The sequence below is a fragment of the Callorhinus ursinus genome, unplaced genomic scaffold (genome assembly GCF_003265705.2).
Source record: "Callorhinus ursinus isolate GAN/ISIS: 27379988/994484 unplaced genomic scaffold, GSC_fseal_2.0 scaffold36, whole genome shotgun sequence".
In the NCBI taxonomy this organism is placed as follows: Eukaryota; Metazoa; Chordata; class Mammalia; order Carnivora; family Otariidae; genus Callorhinus; species Callorhinus ursinus.
This window is the reverse complement of record NW_027397098.1, coordinates 10,310,910-10,325,197: the sequence shown is the minus strand read 5'-3', so window position 1 is coordinate 10,325,197 and position 14,288 is coordinate 10,310,910. Positions and strand designations below refer to the sequence as shown.

The following is a 14,288-nucleotide window of genomic DNA, read 5'->3' as shown; positions in this document are numbered from 1 at the left end:
ATTTTAGGAGTAGCAACATTTGACTTGTTTGCACAGCACTTTGATGACACAGTACAAATGCAATAGGAGGAATGGACAGGCTGTCACAGACACCAAGCGCCCTGCTCATAAGTGTCACCTCTGTGATCCATGTCTGTGTCACGTGGAAATGACACTCTTTAGCAATGCATGTTCTCCTGCCTGTTCCTAAAAGGATTTGAGGCAACTAACCTGAAGCGTTATTATTTTGCTACAAGCATTATGAAAAATACTTACTGGTTTCCTATTCATTTCGTATTTTGCTGATACTGTGATCGCTTGTTTTATCACTCATCGTGACATGTAAACAGAGCCTTTTGTATTTACGTTACATTTCCAAACTAAAATACAGACAGACTGTAAAAGCACTGGGCACATGAGTTCACACTATTTAGAAACTAATGCTAGAAACGTTTTCTATCTCTCTGTTTATCTGGCCCAGCTAGCACATTTTCAACTAATATTTGAGCACCACTGAAAACTTTTGAGAAAACTTCCTGTGTTCCCTTTTCTCCTAATTATTTTCTCTGCTATTGCAAGAGTCAAATAGATTGCACACGAGGAGAAAGGACACGCCCTCCTCACCCCCAAACAAGACAAAATGTCACCTACCACTCATTTCCAGAAAGTATCTTGCATTCATTAGCATTCGGCCTTGAGGTTTCAGCTCTAACTGATTGAGAGAAGGAAAAAAAAAAAGAAATATCAGTCAGAATGTGAAACAAGTGCTAAGTTTGATGACATAGTAACTGACAAGTGCAATGACAGCAGGAGATTTCCAACGTAGAGCCCAAGACTGCCGCCTACTTACATTTCACTCAGAATGGTTATCATCAGAACATCCATGAATACAACCTTCCTTTTATTAAAACACCTCAGCAACTCATTACCTTTACTTGGACGTCAAAATTTCCATGAGGAAGAAACAAAATCCTAAAACAGTTTCTGTTTGATATCCTTGCTGCTTCTCATCTACATGGTTGTTAGTAGATCAGATTCTGATCTTCACCACGACAAAAGAATCACGGACACTGGGACCAGCTAACTGGGGGGAACGGTAGGTCTTCTGGAAGGAAAGATGGATCCTGCTTTGAGGGTGCCTACCCACATGCCTCTAGGTTAACCAGGGCATGAAGTGGCAGCAGTGTTTTTCTTTCATAAGGAGACACTGTTTCCTTGGGAAAGTGCTGGATGATCTACCAAGGGAAATTTTGATTAGATTAGTCCAAGAATGGATAAAAATACATATTTCAGTATCATTACATAGAAGAGACCAGAACAGTGTCACTGAAGGGATGATGCAGGATATCATGTGACGTGACATGGGGGAAAATGACAAATCCAAGATAACTTGACTACTATTGCTAACATATTAAACCACAGCACTAGAGCATTAGTATACTCAAAAGAATCAGCAGGTGAATTGAAGGTCACTATTGATCATTACACCCATGGGTTAATGAGAATAACTGAGAAATAGTAAGAAACATCTGGTTGAACCCAGGACCAAAATTTGAATTGTGGTTAAATAATTTACTGGTTGTGTGACCTTGTGCATGTCACTAAGCCTTTCAGGATCTCTGCAAAGCCGACATAATAGCATCAAAGCATCACAACTATTAGAATTTTATGATAACATAAGCATTTACTGCTTGGTCAACTATAAACCCTCACACTAGCTTAAACAGATCAATGAGAAAAGTGCTTTTAACATCAAGGATATACACCTTGTTCTCTGGTTTATGGAACAAGTAATAAAGATGGGGACAAAAAGGGAACTAGAAGAGCAAGAAATAACGGGCTCATTCCCAAGCGAAGTGGGAAAAATTGGTACCAGATGACCACAAAGTTATCAATATTCGGGACTTAGTGGTGATGGGCAAAATTGAACCAAAACTGCTGGAAAAACAGTATTCATAGGAAATCACATTGCATCATGCTTTTGAGAGCGAACAAGAGGTAATCATATGAACAGTCGAAACTTGGGACAGCAGAAGGCAAGTCTCAGTGTGGCGTGTAGAAATTGGATGGAGTCTGTGGAGATGAAGGGCAAATTTCAGAAAATAGATATATTTTTTTGTGGGTACATCTTTTTGTTTTATATTCAGTTAGCCAGCCTAAGTTTTTGATGTAGTGTTCAATGATTCATTAGTTGCATATAACACCCAGTGCTCATCACAACACGTGCCCTCCTTAATAACCATCGCCAGGTTACCCCATCCCCTCACCCACCTCCCTTCTGTAACCCTCAGTTTGTTTCCTGGAGTCCAGAGTCTCTCATGGTTTGTCTCCCTCTCTGATTTCTTCCCATTCTGTTTTCCCTCCCCTTCCCCTGTGGACATTTTTTAGATAGAGAAATTATTTTTAAGAAAGTGGATTTCAATAGAGCAAGGGGAAATCTAAGTCCAGAGCATCCTGTTGGCCCTTAAACACTATAAATGAAAGTAAACTAAGAGATATTCTTGGGAAAAAAGTTGTAAAATGTAAAAAGATTGCTACAGTAAAATGAGGATCTGAAGGTCACCAAGTGCTTATGGCTAAATAACCCTAGATTACAAAAAAAAAAAAAAAGTAAAAACTTTGACAAGAATAAAATCAGAAAACACCTAAGCGAGAAATCGAATACAACTTAAAGAGATATAAATAGAAAACCAATCTGCTCATCAGTGAAGCCTAAACAAACAATTTAAAATTTAGTTATCCATTTAACTGAGAAGGAAATCAAATAGTATGCTATTTTTTTGTTTTAAAGATTTTATTTCTTAAGTAATCTCTACACCCAATGTGGGCTTGAACTCACAACCCCGAGATCCAGAGTCACATGCTCCACAGACTGAGCCAGCCAGGCACCCCAAAAAGCATGCTTTTAAAAATTAGGGATCTGGTGACTCTTTTTTAAAAAATGAGGCAGAAAGCCGAAAATAAGTAGGGATGAGTGGAAAACCAGGTAACGTTTGGTCTAATTAATCTCTTCTAGCTGAGCTAAGTGCTGGCATCTCCCACTCCCTGATTTGTGCAAACCTTTCCACATTGTGATGTTACCAGTTATTTAGCCTCTTCTACCTGCCTAGGCAGACCCCCCAAAACAAGATCTGTTTCCATAATCGTTTCTCCAACCAGACACAGAAGTGTGCCACAGATACTGCTGGGCTATATTTACTAAACATGTTTAAGTGTGGGAACTTAAAAAAAAAATCTTGGTATATGTTTATCTTCAAAGATTACTTTAGTGTCACCAGCAAAGATGTATATAAATATATACTCTCCTTAAAAGTACTGATTTTTTTTTTTTAGGTCAAAAATTTAAAAATGACACAAAAATCTAGTTGTTAGGTTTCCATCATTCCCATTTTGAAACCAACTTCAAAAAATGTTCCGTATGGAGTTCTCAAGAATCTGAGTTATAGGAAATAAGAAGAAAAAGGTAAGATTCTCTCCTTTTGAATAAATGATAAAGCATTTGAAAACATTTTCTGGGTTGCAGATCATTTAAAAACAGTTTTTAACTGGTGTTTGTGGTTGTTTTGTTTTTTCATTTTGTGGACCCCAGAAATCTTCATGAGAATTTTTTATGCTTTTATATTTCACTCTTTCCTTTAACATTTCTAAACATTCACTATCCAAACAGTTATTAAGTTTTCAAAAACTTAGTGCAGCAACATGGATTGTGTGAGGTATTGTTTGGTACAAAGTGAGCTAAGTGAATAGTTATGGCTAAAAAAATTGATAGGGATTGGCAAAGTATGGAGGAGGAAGACCAAACCTCACGTGGATCTTTGCTGGTCCTTTCCCTTATCTATCACCTTATCTAATCTAAGATATCTTATCAAGAGCTCACATAGATGTGATATCTCAACAAATAGTCAACAGCTAGGTTCCCAAATTAAGGGGAATTTGTGATATTTCTGAGCTTCTGTTATAGATCAATAACAATTCTTCATAGCCTAAGAGACCTTCTTCATCTTACACAGGAGTCAAGATATTTGAATATGCCAGTATGTTTTACAGTCTACAACGAACATTCTCATTATCAAGCCATCAGTGAGTGAGTGGTAGGGAATCTGTTTACCCAAGACTAGTGTGTCATAATTTCAGGATGACACTGAAACTCTGCTCTAGTCTTCAGCGAGTGTGGGGCTTATCGCCTAGTGGTGTGAGCACTTTAAAAGAAGCTCACAGCCTGGATATTTACCCATATCTCTGCCTTCCCATTGTTCTTCCTGCATCGCTCAGCCAGAGAGGAGAGCTCGACGGTAGTTTCGGATATTAGGTCCATGTTCTTGCCCTTCACAATGATCTGCATTACTCTTCCCTTGTTGATGTGGGCATCAAAAGTGCTGTCCCAGGGCGGGTACATGGTTGGCTTTTTCTGGATATACATTTGTCCATTCTCTAGGAACAGAAAGATAATGTTCTCATTACTCCTTTAGCCAACTCTGGGAAATAATTCGACTTGACAGTGGCACCTGCTCCCTCTGTTCTCTAGGATACATAATTCCATTGGGAAGTCAAAAGGAGCATGTAAAACACTTAGAGACAATACAGGACAGGATGAGACAGTCCCAAGGTCTACAGATACGCAAGCTGAGACCCTGAAACTTAAAAATCAATCTGGTAATTTACCAAAGATACAAACGTAGGGATCCAAAGAGGTACGTGCACCCCGATGTTCATAGCAGCAATGTCCGCAATAGCCAAACTGTGGAAAGAGCCAAGATGTCCATGGACAGATGAATGGATAAAGAAGAGGTGGTATATATACACAATGGAATATTATGCAGCCATCAAAAGGAATGCGATCTTGCCATTTGCAACGACGTGGATGGAACTGGAGGGTGTTATGCTGAGTGAGATAAGTCAATCAGAGAAAGACATGTATCATATGACCTCACTGATATGAGGAATTCTTAATCTCAGGAAACAAACTGAGGGTTGCTGAAGTGGTGGGGGGTGGGAGGGATGGGGTGGCTGGGTGACAGACATTGGGGAGGGTATGTGCTATGGTGAGCGCCGTGAATTGTGCAAGACTGTTGAATCACAGATCTATACTTCTGAAACAAATAATGCAATATATGTTAAGAAAAAAAAGAAGAAGAAGATAGCAGGAGGGGAAGAATGAAGGGGGGGAGTCGGAGGGGGAGACGAACCAGGAGAGACGATGGACTCTGAAAAACAAACTGAGGGTTCTAGAGGGGAGGGGGGTGGGGGGATGGGTTAGCCTGGTGATGGGTATTGAAGAGGGCACGTACTACATGGAGCACTGGGTGTGATGCACAAACAATGAATCACGGAACACTACATCAAAAACTAATGATGTAATGTATGGTGATTAACATAACAATAAAAAATTTAAAGTAAAAAAATCAATCTGGTAATTTAAGCAACAAAAATATGATAAAGTCTTGGATTGGCAATGTTCTTTTCCTATTCAACAGTTAGTTGCTTTTCTTCGAGCAAATAGAAAGACATCAGGGGCCAAGCCTGCTATATTTGGGAGGGTAGAGTGACCTAGGTCCCATTCTCTACATGTCATATACGTTTATGCCTTTTGGTATCTTCCTTTGATGATCTACGAAGGGTGGACACACAACTAATTAATTTCACTGTCATCTGGTTAAAAAGAGTCGATAGAAAACTACTGTGTGTTCATCTGAAAGACTCTGTGGCATAATTTAAGGCTTATAGTGAATGCTTCTTAAAAAGACATTTAAAAATTTTCCATTTGACATAAATGCACTATGAGGTAAAAAAAAAACAAACAAACAACAAAACCTCTAAAACATAATGAGCCATTATTTCTTTCTCTAATTCTCAAGTGAGGATACATTTTACATGCACCATCCACCCTACGCAAAAACAAGTAACTCAGAGAGGCAGCGTTCTCAATCCCTCGGATCAGGAAAGCAGGCTATAGACCTACATGTGAGAAAAGGCATGCAGGCGGGAGACCTGGAAGTGGCTGATGACAAGAACTATGGTTAGGGTGATCAAGTGTAAGGAAAACCTCTCAGGAACCACCAAGTGATTGGGAAAGAGTCTGCTAGTGGAATTAAGTAATACTGGCGCATCTTTCATCCCCACTGGATTTTCGGTAGTATTTATTCTTTAATCATTTCAGGAACAGCAAACTGCAGCTGTATTTGAGTATTGGTTTCTTGTGATAATAAGCCACAAAGTGGCACATTTAGCAATTCAGAGATGTTGGTAAAGCAAGATCCATTTAAGCATGGAAACAAAGCAGTTCAGACTCCTGATGGCCCCTTCTCTGATGCACAATGCCAAAGCAGAACATGCTTTTCAGTTCTCCATAAGAGAACTACCCTATATGAAATAAAACACACCCTCTCTGTCCCCAAGCCTTTGCTCCCTGCTTTGCCCTGCTTGGGTTTCCTGCCCAGCATTTATCACTATTCTATATATGCCAGTTTGTTCCATGCCTCTCTTCCTCTGCTAGAATAGAAGCTCTAAGGAAAAGGCACTTTTTCTCTCCCACTCCATAAATACTTTCTGTGTAAGTCAAGTGGAATGGTTCCTACAGTTGCTACAACCTGCATCAGTGTTAATCACGTCTCTACAATGTGTCTACTAAGACAAGAAAGGTAGGGAGGGAACTAGAGAAAAGTAGTAAAACTGGGAAAATGTTGGGAGGTAAACCTCCGCGGAGAGATTCCAGGCAGAATAGGAATATTTTAATTGAATGATCTAAACCCAGAAAAGGAATCTTGGGATCTGTCACACTTTCCCCCTCACCATGAACTGCCTAGAAATATTTACATTTGACAAAACACGACAATTTTTTCACTCATCCAGGGTTTTGTAAATACAAGTTTTCTGAAATTTGGATTCTAATGGCTAATTACATATTGTTTTAACATTCATCGAAGCTTAGCCGTCTTCAGGGTTAATTGTAAGATTATGAAGACTTAATCTACCTGTAATCATTGGAAACAACCAGGGTTAACAATACGGGTCCCATGTTCTACTTGAGCTTACCAGTAGATTTTATTGGCCCCATTAACTCCTCACATCATGTCCTCAACCCATTTCTCCTTTCCCTTGTTGCTTTTGCTTATGTAGAAAAATGGCACAGGGAAATGAAACATGAGGTAGGAGATCTGGGTCTCCTTCAGAGTCTGTCACTACCTCCTACACCCTTGAGGAAGTACTTGGCTTGGCTGGGCATCAAATGCCTCTAGTGTAAAACTAGGTTGAATCAGATGACTGAAGTTCCTGGAAGGACTTGCCTCCTAGTTCACAGCAGGACCTTCCTCCCCGCCCCCCCCGCCCCCCCTCCGAATACCCACTCAAGCTTACCCGATTCAACGTATTCTTTGACAAGCACAGCACAGTAAGGGTTAACAGTCTCTCCTTGACATGACTGGCAGGACCCACAGTCGAAGTTGGACAAACCAATTCGAAGAAATGGTGACATGGTTGCTCCCTGCAAAATGACAAAGACAAATGCTATAAAATAAATTATTTTTGCTGTCCCATTCCCACTTACCCAGTGCTTTATCACCAGCAGCCCAGAAGCTCAAATGGTTCAACTATCCATTTGAACAAATGCTTTTACTTCCCCTTCTGCAAAGGACATTACTGGGCTCACCCCAAACCACAGACTGACTTGCCAAGGAAAGAGGCTTTCTGGACGTCTGCATTGTTTGACCTCATCAGTTAGAACTATAATTCCACTCTTAATTTAATGGAGTTACATTTAATAATTGCAGAGAGAGGCAAAAAATTTCCAACATTTTATTTCTTCTCTTATTCAAGTAAGTACCCAAGAAACAATACACAATAACAAGAAAATGAGTTTAGAAAGGGTGAGTCTATTTTAGTCACAACAGTTAAATATGACACCACAAAATTCTTATACAGGCTATTTATGTGTGTGACGCAGTTGGCTCTGGGCATTTAGCAGCTGAACTCTGTTTACTTCAGACATTTCAGAAGGGTCTACTTTCTTCAGAGTCATGTACATGTGCATATATGTATGTATATATGCACATACATATACCTATATATGTAATAAGCCTTTGAACATTATAAACCACTTAAAAAAACCCTAAATCATTGCCCGCCAAAAAATCATGCTTTATCATCTAAGGATAAACAAAGTACTTCACAAAAGCCAAATTACCAATAATTACCCGTACCTAGATATATAGGTGAAAACCATCATAATGTTGGCTAACAAATTCTAGGATTCCAGTCTGATTTTGCATCTGCCAGTCCTTCCTTGTCCTTGCTTGGCCACTTACCTCAACCATCCACCCCACCCCCCAGTCCCTGCTTTTTTTTTTAACCTACTTTACCATGAGGTCCCATTAATCTGAAACTATCCTCTGGTATTCAATGAAAAAGTTACTTCTTTGCTTCTTCTCTCTTCTTGAAACCTTAATTTCCCCTCACTCTCTTAAGTAAGCCAAAGATAAGAAGAATAAAGTACGAGCTGTCTTTCAACCGTTGTATAAAGAAAGACAACTCCTCAGAATACTAGAAGCCCACATGTGAGCATCAACAGCATAACTGGAAATCTGGGGCCCATAATCCCGAATCTGGCAGAGCCATTAAAGACTGCTAGTTCTCTGAAATGCTGGTGGTCTTTGGGTATTTTTTGAACCTACAGAGACAGCTTAGGGGCTCTTGACAGCTGCTATTAACTTCATGAATTCTAAGGAAGTCTCAATTTCCCACAGTTTAGCAAGTTTAATTAAAGGAGATGGTTGTAGAATCATCGTATTTGTCAGGTGTTCTTAGCCTCTGAAACACATTCTGTTTAAATCACACTGTTGAAACAGTTGCTAGATGACTTCTAGATGTGTCTTTAGGGGCCCCCTTCACCCTCCGAATTTAGGATTCTTGGACAAGAGCCGAGCTAATGACTAAGAGCTCTCTGGAAAAAACTTCCCTGAGAACCCCCCTTCCCTGGGTCACATAGGGCTCCTGGACAAGTCTCTACTTCTGCACTAATCAGGAAATAACGCCAAGAACTATCCTCATTTATGAGAGTGTTTACCATGTGTGGACACTCTGAAGATTTCCTCAGCACGAGTAAAGGTGAGTAATTAATTCGGATTTGAATCTGGAGGGATCACTGACTCATAAAGCCCGAGTTACAACCACGGTGACCTTTAGTGACGGCTGTGTCACTCTGCTATTTCCAGGCTGGGTTCAGAATTAGCAGCAGCACAACATGCACCTGGGAAAGCCTATCTGGGGAGCAGAGCGAAACCTCTAGGGTGACCAGGGTTTCTGGTACAGTATGGGAGAGTCGTAGTGGAAGCCTCTCTCCTCCAGCATGCCTTGCTTAGACATCAGCTGACTTCCTACCCCCCCAGCAGTCTAGATTCATTTGCCATAGCTCCTCACGCATGAGCATTTTGGCAGTTTACCCAATGCATGCACCTGTTCAATGGCCAAGCCATTGCCCCTCTTTTTAAAGGTCTAGTCACAGTGACGTGATCTGATATTCTGATATCTAGAAGACAGAATCGGCATCTGTGTGCTGAACCTAACATGTTGTTCACTCAGGGGTGTGTTTTTAAGGCAAAAGGAAGCATTTTAATCCTGAGCTACTCAAAACTTTTCCCCCTCCTACAATTAATAGCAATGTGATCATTATGCAAAATAAAGAAAATACGCAAATTGGTAAAAAGTCTCCTCATAGTTCCACCAGCAAAAGCAAATCACTATTACTATTTTGATGTATTTTCTTTAGTCTTTTTTAATTAACAGGTTTTGTGGTTTTGTTCTACGTGCTATGCCCATACTGTGCTTATGGGATTATATTTGGCTTTTTAATTTAACATTTTACCACAAAAATTGTCCAAGTTAGTATGTCATCTTTGTAAGCATCCTTTTAAGTCTTGCATGATATCCTCATGAGGGGCAGCTCCATGATCTGCTTTACTGAAATCTTATAGTTACATGTTTAGACTGTTTCCAGATTTTCCATAATAGAAATAATGCTGTGATAAGCACCTTTCTACAATTTTTTTTTAAATTTAGGAATATTGCATCAGACTAGATCACTAGAGTATTCAATATTACTAGATCAGGTGCTATTACTATTTCTAAGTCTTACACATTTAAAGAAAATAATAAAACCTAAAGACAAAGACTTCACAGGGAAAGTACAGTGGACAATAACTAAGCATCATTCTTACACAATAAGTGTATACAAATTTGTAAAAGCAAACAAAACAAAAACTGCCTATGACCCAAGTAATTAAGTGGCAATGACACAAACTACACCAAATATTAAAAAAAACAAACATGGTTGTAACCAGGTATATGGGAAAATGTTAAGCCTTGTGAGCAATTTAAGAAAAGCAAAATAAAACAAGGTGTGGGGCACCTGAGTGGCTCAGTCAGTTAAGTGTCTGACTCTTGATTTTGACTCAGGTCGCGATCTCAGGGTCATGGAGTTGAGCCCCACACGGGGCTTTGTGCTCAGTGGGGAGTCTGCTTGAGACTCTCTCCTGCTCCCTCTACCCCTCCCCTTCCTGCACTCTCTTTCTCTCTCATAAATAATTCTTAAAAAAAAAAATAAAACAAGGGGAGCCTCGGTGGCTCAGTTGGTTAAGCGTCTGCCTTCGGCTCAGGTCATGATCCTGGAGTCCCGGGATCGAGCCCCACATCGGGCTCCCTGCTCAGCGGAGAGCCTGCTTCTCCCTCTCCCTCTGCCTGCCACTCTGCCTACTTGTACTCTTTCTATCTCTCTGTCAAATAAATAAATAAAATCTTAAAAAAAATAAAATAAAACAAAATACTATATAATTGCATTTATATAACATTCTTGAAAGACAAAACTCTGGAGAAAACGGTGGTTAGCAGTGGTTTGGACAAGGGACAGGGTCTTATAAAGATATAGCATAAACAAATTTTGGAGAGAAGATAAAGCTGTATGACAGCCTGATTGTGGTAGTGATCACAGAAATCTAGATTTAAATTCACAGAATTATACAGCAAGAATAACCATCAATTTTGTCATATGATCATTTAAAGACCAGAATTTTAAGATATGTTATTGGCATTTCAAGGCATGGAATAAATTCAGAGGTTATATAGATAAAGCGCACATTAGGGGGCACCTGGGTGGCTCAGTCATTAAAGCATCTAACTTTGGCTCAGGCCATGATCCCAGGGTCCTGGGATCGAGTCCTGCATTGGGCTCCCCGCTCAGTGGGAAGCCTGCTTCTCCCTCTCCCACTCCCCGTTTGTGTTCCCTCACTCTCTGTCAAAAAATAAATAAAAATCTTAAAAAAAATACACATTAGGTACAGATGGAAGAATACACATTAGGAAACTGGAAAGTCATATAATAAAATATTAAATTAAAATCTAAAGTAATCAAGAGTAGCTTCAATTTGCCAAAGGGAAAATGTCAGAACCTTAAGAAAAATAAATAGCTTACTCTGCTGTTTAAGCTCTTTTGAGAACTTTTGCATTTTGGAGCAAATAGCTGAGAAAAAATAATATTAGAATTTGATAATGCATTTTCTTTGGGGATCCATTAATACTCAACTCGACTTAAACTATAATAATAAAATGAGTTACAATACTGAACATAAAAAATACAAAACAATAATATTTTTTACCCATGCAATTAGCAAATATTTTTGAAATGCTCTTACCCAACACTGGCAAGGACAACTCGAATCATACACTTTGATATAATGCTGTTGTGAGTGGAAATTTCCACAATCCTGTTGAACACACACACACATACACACACCTGTATGTATGTGCAGGATGTGTATGTGTATATATATATATTGAGAGCCTAGAAGATCTGTAATAAGCATATAAGGGTGAAATTAACATGAAAGACTTTCGTGGGCTGGCCTCTTGTGCTCAGAGCTTGACGGTAAGGGAGAAAGGGGATTTCCCTGGGTGCTGAATTAGAAAGGGGAATTGCTGTGTACAATAACGCATGTACTGGAATAGCAACCATCAGAGATGCCTTCTCCCAGTCTCTCTGTGGAATGCAAATTTCATAAACATCCTCTTTGCTGGCCATTCGTGGTGGTCTCACCCTTTACAACAGACAACGTGTGTATAGGCCTGTCTGGCCAGGCTGTTCTGGACGGTGCAGCAGTCCCTCTATACACCTCTCTTCTGAACTACACAATCACACAGATCACACATTCCATTCTCTCCTGGACAGCTCCTGAGGACCGTCAACCTGCCAGGTCCAAGCAGAACTCACTGTCCCACCTCTCGAATCTGCCCCTCCTATTTTGCCAGCTCAGCGACTGGTCCCATGGCTCTCAGCTCAGCACTCCGAGGTCACCTTTCCTCTCTCGTGCCTGAGCCCATTTGCTCTGTTCCTTCTTGCACCCCTCCCTGGTCCACTTGCCTTCCCTGGACTCTGTGTCGCAGCACCTTACCTGTCACTCTACCCAGCCTTGGGGCACCTCTCACTTCTAGTCAGATCCGCATGCTGCAGCCCAAAGGATCTTACTTAGGACCGTGCAGAACTATTGCGGTTTTTCCAATGTGCCAAGCTGTTTCACAGCTCTGGGCTTTTAGTAATGCTGCCCCTGCTCCCTGGGATGCCGTCCTATATTCACTCCATCCTCCATCTGCACCCCGCCCCCACTTCCTCATCTTTCAAGTTCCTGCTCTGTCCCTACCTCCTCTTTGAAGTCTTTCTTCCCTCCGCCACCATCATCCGCCCTCCAGCATGTCTTGGTGGAATCCACTCAGCCCTCCAGGTCCCCCACAGGTTTCAGGGCATGGCTGTGAGACAGCACCTGCCATATTTATTTCCCATTTCTGAGTGGGATAGACCCTGTCACTCACATTCTCTTTGTCTCCTATTCTCAGCCACTAAATTTGTGGGACATAGCAGAGCCCCGCCAGGATTTCTTCTAATTCTTGAGGTACCACAGATACTCAGAAAAGGGATCTGACTCACATAGAAGTCCTTCTGGTTTCATCTGCAATGTATCTAGCAAAACCCCTCCAGAGTATGTGCATGTGGGTGCCTTACTTACTAGACACGAGCTGTGATAAAGGGTTTTCTCTATTAACACATTCCTTTGGACATTTCAGTCAGCTTCGTGGGGTTGTGGAGGAGATCCAGTGCTGGTACTCACACAGTCAGATTTCCCTATAATACTTTAGTAGTTGTATTGGTTCTTATTGGTCTTCCCAAACAAGGCTGTGAGCTCTGAGAGCAGGCACCAAGTCTTAATAATCCATGCATCTCCAGGGTTGATCCCTCTGTGTGATATGTAGTAGAAGCTCAGTGCATTTTTGCTAAGGAACTTAATTTTCAAAAGCAAGGCTTTTGAAATAACCTCTTAATCTTTATGCATTTCTTTTACCTGCAAGGGTCTACGCTGGTCCAATTGGGCAGCAGGCAGTAGTAGAGGAAGTCACTGCAAGGGAAACGTCCTAGGCATTATCACAGACAAAGAACTGATGCCATCATGAACTCAAATGCAGGAACTATTTAGCCTCCCTAAGCCTGTTCTTTCATCTGGAAAGTGGTAATAGTGCCATTACTTGTCTCAAAGGGCTATGTGGATGGAATGGGCAAATACATGGAGGTGCTTAGAACGGGGCAGGCACAGAGTAAACTCAAAAATGCTAGTTGTTATTATTATTACTGCAACTCTGATATATTTTCCAATGGACTTTACTGACTTTATTAGTTTGTACCAAAAAAGGGCAGGAAGAGAGTAGAAATAGTCTTTTAGGAGCATATCTGGGCTGAATTATGAGGCTTCCCTCTGTGCTCCGCCACTGAGCTCCCATAAAACCCCACATGTATCTCTCCTAGAGCACTTATTACCCTCTGATAGAGTCATGTTGATGCCGGCACTTATCATGATGGACTGTCAGTATGCCCATCCAATCTTCTGTGCTTTTGCTATCTCAGCTGTGAAATATCATCCTAATACATACTTTAAATTTGCAGAGAATCTTTACTCTTATGACTCAATGTTTTCACCTTTAAGTGTGATCTCATTTGTCTTTAGCAAGTAGCTACGACACGAGGAGATGGCCAAGTATAATTGCTCAGCAGCATGCTTGAGGTCATACCATTAAGTCTGAGCCAAGAATTCTGGTCTTGACTCCCTGGGTGCTAACTCACCTACTTACCCAGACTGACTCGCCCACCACCATTTAAATATGCCAAATGCTTTCACGGTAATGTTAAGGATTGCCACCACATAACAAAAGCTGAGGAAGAGAAGTTCCATAGAAATCGAAAGCAACAGAATTTCTAGATGCTCTCATCAGCTAAAAACAAT

General features: G+C 40.6%; 1 protein-coding gene across 3 annotated transcripts in view; it reads right to left on the bottom strand.

Annotated features, from left to right (window-relative positions):
- PRKCQ (protein kinase C theta) overlaps positions 1 to 14,288 on the bottom strand; it is a 192,219-nt gene that overhangs the window by 133,967 nt on the left and 43,964 nt on the right. For 2 of the 3 annotated variants that reach the window (XM_025853423.2, XM_025853422.2), the window contains exons 2-4: positions 7,333 to 7,459; positions 4,211 to 4,410; positions 631 to 691 (exon numbers count right to left, since the gene is read on the bottom strand). In XM_025853423.2, coding sequence (XP_025709208.1) covers positions 631 to 691; positions 4,211 to 4,410; positions 7,333 to 7,450 — 379 coding nt within the window. In that variant the 5' untranslated portion in view covers positions 7,451 to 7,459. Of the gene's footprint in view, positions 1 to 630; positions 692 to 4,210; positions 4,411 to 7,332; positions 7,460 to 13,355; positions 13,410 to 14,288 lie in introns of all 3 variants that reach the window. The other variant, XM_025853424.2, reaches the window with a different exon arrangement.